This window comes from Pelecanus crispus, chromosome 8, assembly GCF_030463565.1.
Source record: "Pelecanus crispus isolate bPelCri1 chromosome 8, bPelCri1.pri, whole genome shotgun sequence".
Taxonomy (NCBI): domain Eukaryota; kingdom Metazoa; phylum Chordata; class Aves; order Pelecaniformes; family Pelecanidae; genus Pelecanus; species Pelecanus crispus.
Window position 1 is genome coordinate 38,062,938 of NC_134650.1, and position 7,469 is coordinate 38,070,406.

General features: G+C 47.0%; 1 protein-coding gene across 1 annotated transcript; it reads left to right on the plus strand.

Moving 5' to 3' along the window:
* Nucleotides 1–2,036: 2,036 nt before the first annotated feature.
* CIAO2B (cytosolic iron-sulfur assembly component 2B) lies at nt 2,037–4,153 on the plus strand. The gene is made up of 5 exons (XM_075714987.1): nt 2,037–2,178; nt 2,277–2,356; nt 2,664–2,789; nt 3,301–3,346; nt 3,889–4,153. The coding sequence occupies exons 1-5, from the start codon at nt 2,037–2,039 to the stop codon at nt 3,984–3,986; spliced, it is 492 nt and encodes a 163-aa protein (XP_075571102.1). The 3' UTR covers nt 3,987–4,153.
* The last annotated feature ends 3,316 nt before the right edge of the window (nt 4,154–7,469 follow it).

Here is a 7,469-nt window from a genome sequence, read left to right on the forward strand (position 1 = left end):
GGGGCTTCCTTCTGCTCCCTGTCCCTGTCTTCCAGCTCAGGGGGCTGAATGCCCTGGGGATAACTGGTCTGGCTATTAAAGACAGAGGCAAAGAAGGCATTAAAGTACCTCAGCCTTTTCCTCATCCTTAGTGGCAATGTTTCCCTGCGCATCCAATAAAGGATGGAGATTCCTCTTGGCCCTTTTTTTGTGGTTAATCTATTTGTAAAAACATTTTTAATTACCTCTTACAACAGTGGCCAGATTGAGTTCTAGCTGGGCTTTTGCCTTTCTAATTTTCTCTCTGGATGACCTAATGAGACCCCTGTACTCTTCTTGAGTTGCCTGCCCCTTCTTCAAAGGTGGTAAACTCTCCTTTTTTCCCGAGTCCCAGCAAAATCTCCCTGTTCAGCCAGGCTGGTAGTCTTCCCCACCAGTCTTACGACACATGGGGACAGCCTGCTCCTGCACCTTTAAGACTTCCTTCTTGAAGAATGCCCAGCCTTCCTGGACCCCTTTGCCCTTCAGGACTGTCTCCTAAGGGACTCTCCCAACCAGTGTTCTGAACAGGCCAAAGTCTGCCCTCCGGAAGTCCATGGTAGTGGTTTTGCAGGCCCCCCTCCTTACTTCGCCAAGAATTGAAAACTCTGTCATACAGATGAGATACTCTATCATAGATGAGATAGGTAAAACCAGATTTTCAGTGCAAGAGAATTGGAAGTGCATTAGAATTAGAAGGATTAGATTAATAAGTGAACTTCAATGTCAATATAATCTGTATATTAACTGAATACAATACAAAACAAAGGTGAAAGCAGACATAAATGGAAACGTTGCTCACAGGTAGTTTGCTTGTCGTATTTAAAGTATCAGCAGATGTGTAAACATACCAGTAATCTTCAGAACAGGTCCCGCTGTGGGCAAACCCAATCTGGCCCAACTCCCTGCAGTCAAAAGCGCACCTGAGGTAACCATCGCTGCTGTGAGGCAGTGCTGAGCAACAGAACCACAATATACGTCTGTTCTTCCAGCTGCAACATCTTTTGAAGCAGCAAGTCTCAGCTCCTTTCAAACCCTCTTTCCTTTCTGACAGCCACTGGGGAAACTGCCGGAGCATGTTCACATCTTCTTACTCGTGACCATGCCTTGACGCAGCAGGCATGAAAAAAACAAAGCCTACACAGATTATTTTTTGCGCAGAGAAATCAAACATATGGCAAGGAAGCTAAACGAGGTAATATGCAGTGTATTTACACAGGAGTAGGTGCTTTAACCCCATTATAAAGGGGTGTATGAAGCCAAAATATGTCACCATTACACTCCACCGCTCCAGTTTCTTTAAGCTTGCAGGTTTTTTTAGATGCGGTTTGAGTTTTCAAATTAATTAAAAGATGAAAGAAAGCATTTTAATCAAAAACATTTTGCATTTAACACGCAATTTAGTCCACCCACCCTCGGCAGCACTACGTGTGCTTCAGAGGTCCCTCACGCTTCGCAGCGTCGCTGTGTCCGGTGAAGCCATTCGGTTTTCACCTTAGACTTTAGTTTAAAGCTGTGCCAGACCCGGGCCCCCCGGCTCCCGCCGGCACCGCCCCCCACCCCCTCACAGCCGCCCCAACGGCGGCAGCGGCGCCCCCCGCGCTCCCGGGGCAGGCGGCCCGTCCTCCGCCACCGGAGAGCGCTCCCGCCGCGGGCAGGGGCAGGACCCGGGGCAGGGGCCGGGGCCGGGGCCGGCCGAGCCGCCGCCGAGGGCCCGCCTCCGCCGAGGGCCCGCCTCCGCCGAGGGCCCGCCTCCGCCGAGGGCCCGCCTCCGCCGAGGGCCCGCCTCCGCCGAGGGCCCGCCTCCGCCGAGGGCCCGCCTCCGCCGAGGGCCCGCCTCCGCCGAGGGCCCGCCTCCGCCGAGGGCCCGCCTCCGCCGAGGGCCCGCCTCCGCCGAGGGCCCGCCTCCGCGCCCGGCGTGCGGCAGCGAAGGGCGTCCGGGCTGCTTCCGCCCCGCCGCTGTGCGCCGCCAGCAGCGCCCGCCCGGCAGCGCAGGCGGGAGGGCCGGAGCGGCGGCCATGGTGGGCCCGGGCCCGGGCGGCGGGGCGGCGCTGGAGAACGCCAACCCCCTCATCTACCGCCGCTCGGGGGAGCGGCCCGTGACGGCGCGGGAGGAGGACGACGAGCTGCCCGACTCCATCGACGACCGGGAGATCTTCGATATCCTGCCGGGAGCGGGGGGCCGGGCCGAGGGCGGGCGGGGGCCGGGGCCGGGGCCGGGGCGGGCAGCTCCGCGCCGCTTTCCTTAACCCGGCCACATCTCATTCGCTCCATTAACGACCCCGAGCACCCCCTCACCCTGGAGGAGCTGAACGTCGTCGAGCAAGTGCGAGTGAAAGTGAGATTTGGCGGAGGCGTGCTTGTCCCCGGGGCGGCGGGCGGCGGGCGGCCGTGAGCGCGGGCTGCGGGGCGCGGCGGGGCAGCGCTGCTCTGCCCGCTGCTAAGCTCAACTGTTCGTGTCCCACGGGGATGCGGGGTTTGCTGTAGCAGCCTGCTGCAGCTAAACCTAGTGTTTTTAAATGTCGGGGAAGAAAACGGTAAGCGGCAAAGCGCAGCTTCAAGTTGCATTTCACGTAAAACGCCTCCGGGCTAGCTCGGCGTGAAGCCAGTGGGTTTTGTACACCGAAGTGTTTGGTTTTCAACAGGTGAATGATGCAGAAAGCACGGTGGCGGTGGAGTTCACGCCCACCATTCCTCACTGCAGCATGGCGACGTTAATCGGCCTCTCCATAAAAGTAAAATTGCTCCGATCTCTGCCCGAGAGATTTAAGGTGAGTAATCAAATCACTCTGGAAAGCCAAAGAGGGGGATTGCGTTTGAAAATTAAAAAAAAAAAAAAAAGGTAAAAAAAACCCCAAACTAACCTAACTTGTGTTGAAAAATAACCTGAGCTTTTTTCATATTATGGGTGAGGGAAACACTCCAGGGACCAGGGAGGGCAGTGGACTAAAATATCGACACAGAATTACGGTTCTGTGACAGTCAGGGCAAGGGCAAGTGGGGTTATGGAGGGAAGTTACCCGCAGTGCCCTACAGCATGGGAGGAGGAGAGTTTGGTGCCTCGCCCCGCTGTCTGAAGGAGGCTTAAGCACATGGGAATGCAGAATGTTCTGTGATTTTAGACTTTGTTTTATTCTGCTGCATACAGTAACTGGTATTGGCAAGAATGTCCTTTATTTCCCTCTTTTTGTTACTGTCTTATTTTTATTATTAAATAGTTTGAACTTGAGCTGTCAGTGTTTTGTTGACTTGTCCCCTTTTTCTTTTGTGATGCTTTTTAAGCTGGATGTTCATATAACACCAGGAACACATGCCTCTGAGCACGCAGGTAAGGTTTTTAGTGCTCTGTTGTGTGATCATCTTTATTTTGTTTAGTCTTGAAAATTAGACAGGAGAGAGATTCCCGCACCTGCAGAGCAGCTGTTTAGTATCTGGGACTTTACATGCGTCAGCTTCTGGGGGATGTTACGGAACAGGAATGTGTAATAATGACGCTTAGATATGTCCTGTACCGTACTTTAAACATCTCCTCAGGCAACCTGTGCTCTCAACTAGTCATTGATTTGCCTGGGTTATGGACGACTCAGAAAATGGGAGAGCCTGGGGGGCAATTTCTTCTCGTGTTACACCTACAGATGTGTAGTTCCCTGCTGCTGAATCATAAACAGCTTGCTGGTTTAACGTGTGATAACATGGTAGCTTTGACTTTAGACTGCAATGCTGCAGCATACTTAGCATCTGCAGAATTACTAGTCTACCTGAGTACCATAGCAACTGTGTGATTATGTGTCTCAATGTAAAATACTTTTAAAAAAGACACTGTATACCAATGTTTTGACTATTTCTTTGTGGTGGTTTTTTCCTGCACAGTTAATAAACAGCTTGCTGATAAAGAACGTGTAGCAGCTGCTCTGGAAAACTCTCACTTGCTGGAAGTGGTGAATCAGTGTTTGTCTGCTCGATCATAATTGCCTGATGAGGAAATCATTGGTATTCTGCTATGTTAAACTAATTTTGTATATAAGTGGTGATGCTAGTGTTACACTGTACGTATCTCTACGAGCAAAATAAAATCACTTGGACTTTCTTAAAAAATGTTTCATTACTCCTACAAAAATAGCATGTGCGAAATTAGCTTACAGGCAGCTACAAAAATACAATGGAAATTGACTTTTAAATTTTATTAATTATTGCATGGGTAGGATTTTTCTTTAAAAAGATTTGTTTCAACCTGTTTTTAACCGGTTTCTCACTGTCCAAAATTAGTTATAAATGGCATTTTAGAAGTGGATTTTGCACACTGTACAAGCTACAAGTACACCAAGCTAATTGGCAGTTAAAAATCTTTACATTCACATGACTGTTTTGGACTGCTAATATAACTTTAGCTTCAGACATCAAAAATTGTATAAGTTCATGTGTGCAAAGTTGTAACACTTCTAAATATCTGTGTGGTTTTTCTTATATTAACTTGGATTAGCCAAATATGGAGGGCTCCTTAGACCTGTATAAAACATGATTTCTTTTTAATTGCTCATTACTTGTGGTAGGAAGTACAGTATCTTGAGGTAGGGGATTTTTTTCATGCACCTGCCACAATATAGGAGGGAGTCAGTCACAGTTTTCAGTACGAACAGTCCAGCTACCCTCTGCTGAAAGACTGCCCTGTCGAAGTTTGACAGCTGAATGACAAGTTTGCTTTAAACATATTGAAATTTAATAATAATACCTAGCCTATGCTTCTGGTCCAGGAAATGGGGCATTTACTAAACTGTTGTCTTTTGGCAGAAATTGACAATAGAAAAATTCATTAAGGGAGAATTCCAGAATTAACTTGAACTTTTACAAAAGATGTTTCTAATCGTGGACCATGTGGAAAAATAACAACCTGTTAAAGAAATCCGATAGGTGTTTCAGTGCCTGCACACATGCAATGCTACCTTCCTCGTCATCAGTTATCTGGAGAGTAACTTAACACACTTCTAAAGAAGTAGATTGTGCTCACCTTTGGTGGTAATGCTTTATATTTCAGTAGTATTTTTTCTTGGAGGGTGTCAGATGCTGTTTTAAAAATGCTGAAGCTTAATGAACACTATGGAAACCACAGCCCAGTAATCCAGTCTAGCCTGTGTTGAGCAGCTGAGGAGACTGAGGCAGTGGTGATCCAAGTGTGACATCTGAAGTCACATAGGAAAATAGGACAGAAAGAAATCCAAATCTTCCCATTTCAGAAATGAGGCACCCAGTTTGCACAGGGCTTCTACAGGAAGCCAGTTCTGCAGCAGCCTTAATCTGCTTATTTGGCTCAGCATCCTTTGAATGATCAGCACTTGCTTGGATGTATGAATGAAAGTGTAAGTAAAGACAATATTTATGTAGTATTAATACTGGGAAAGGAACAGAGTGACCCAGCTGTTAATACTATCTTCTCTGCCTCTGTTGCTGAATCACTGAACTGATTAGTTCTGACATTGCCAACATTTGCACCACAAATGAAACTTCAGCCATGGCAATGCATGCAGGCAGCTCGTAGGCAACATGCTTGGTTGGTTTGATTTTGTTTTCTGGGTTTTTTTTATATAGAAAATTAATTTTGCTCTCCCAGATTTTGGGGAGGAAAGGAATGCAAATATGTGCCGGGGGAAAACAGAAGGATGACTAAGCTGCCAACAGTTTGCTTCAACCTGCACTCCAAATAGAGAAGGGATCAGTAAATTATGCTTTGTTGAATCTCTGTGCTTGGCTTTCACCACTACATAATAATAGCGTTAAATAATTTATTGAGATGTTGGCACTTGCCTCATGAAGCACATTGTACACAGTAACCCTGGGGGTGCACTTCGCACCATTTACCTTTTCACAGAAGCAACAGTATGTGGTTACATTGTTTAAATGTGTGGTATATAGCGGGGGAATGAATTTTCAGTAAAGGGACTCTATTGTAGGATATCAAAGAAAAGGTCTGACTTCTGCTACTTGGGGATGGAGAATTCTACTACTTTACATCTGGCATGTTTCTTTAAGTGATGTGGATGATGTATTTACGAGATGATAGAAACAAGAGTAAGGACAAGCCGCAGTTACTTTGCTGAAGATCACAGGTCCGTCTGTACAGGCTCCCTCAGCTTGGATACTTGCTGAATGATAACATACCGCCAGTTCTAGCAAAAATCTTCTGTTCCCTGGTTTTAATGATCGTTAGCTGGCTCCGGCTGTATGGAGATAAAGTGGGAGAAGAACATGTTAATTTGTTAGAAATATTTCTTTTCAGACTTTTATTTTTCCAGAAAGCTACCCCTAAATTTAGCCTGTGGAATGCTTTGTAATAAGACACATTCCGTCAGAAACTATGACCCTTTAGAGCAGCTGTGTTGAATACAAACAGCCTCATTCAAGTCCAGGAAAGATGCCAGAAGCGGACATCTGTTTCACATTCCTAGGCTCTGGGCAGAGCCTTCCAGGGGTGGCTGAATGGCATTCGCTACTCTCAATCTGCAAACGCCGCAACAGGAGCTCCTTAGGGCAACTGGCTGTGTTGCGCGCTGGAGTAACCTGCCGTGTGGTGTTTGAGCCCGCAGACCAACAGTTTGTGCGCCTCGGGTTCCACCACACTGCACGTACTTGGGCCTGCCCACGCAGTCCTGCTCCCTGGGAGGACGCAGACTTCTTCCCAGCTGCTCCCATACTGTCGTTGCTGCCTGGTACCAGCAATTTGAAACATTTGAAGGCTGTTCATCCCCCAGTTTCATGAGCGGCAGGGAAGCAGCTCAGCAGCTTTGTTTCCAAAGATGCAGCTGAACTGTCCATGGAGAATTTCACACTTGAGTGGCACTATTTCTTGTGCTCTTTGGGTGGAGCGATGTGTGCCACACACTGGGAACTGTTAGTTAAAAAAAGTTATTTCAGTCTTCTAGCCATGCTTAAGATTGATGTGTTTACGTCAATAAAGTGCTTTGATAAAGATCTCCCTCTGGAGCTTTGATTTATAAACTGCATGGTTTACAATGGTGGGTTTTTTTATAGCTGTTAAAAACATTTCCCTTCAGCCTGTGCAGCAGACAACTATACCACTTTTCCTTCCTTTACGAAATGCACTGTTTGGCGTAAGTACAAACCGAGCAAGTGGCAGAGTTAACTTTTTTCCCTAAACAAAAGAAAAGCTTGTAGCAAAATCTTTCAAATGTTACTATGGAAAGGTAAGTATCAGCAAAAAGAATAAAACCAGGGGAAGTTCAGGCTGTTACCTGTGTGTTTAAGTCTGCTGGTATGTGTCACAACCATTTGCCAGCAACATTTAATAGAAAGCACGTAAAACTTTTAATTCCACAAAATGCTAAAAATACACAACACTATTACAAAACTTACAAATAGCAGACAGCCCTCATTTTGTTCAACACCCTTCAGTAGTTGCAGAAGGCATGCTATCCCATTCTGTAACCTTCTTACAGATT

Coding starts and splice junctions, on each gene's coding strand:
- CIAO2B (XM_075714987.1), top strand. CDS start 2,037: ATGGTGGGCCCGGGCCCGGGCGGCGGGGCGGCGCTGGAGAACGCCAAC. Junction 2,357..2,663: donor TCGAGCAAGTGCGAGTGAAA/GTGAGATTTGGC, acceptor GGTTTTCAACAG/GTGAATGATGCAGAAAGCAC. Junction 3,347..3,888: donor ACATGCCTCTGAGCACGCAG/GTAAGGTTTTTA, acceptor TTTCCTGCACAG/TTAATAAACAGCTTGCTGAT.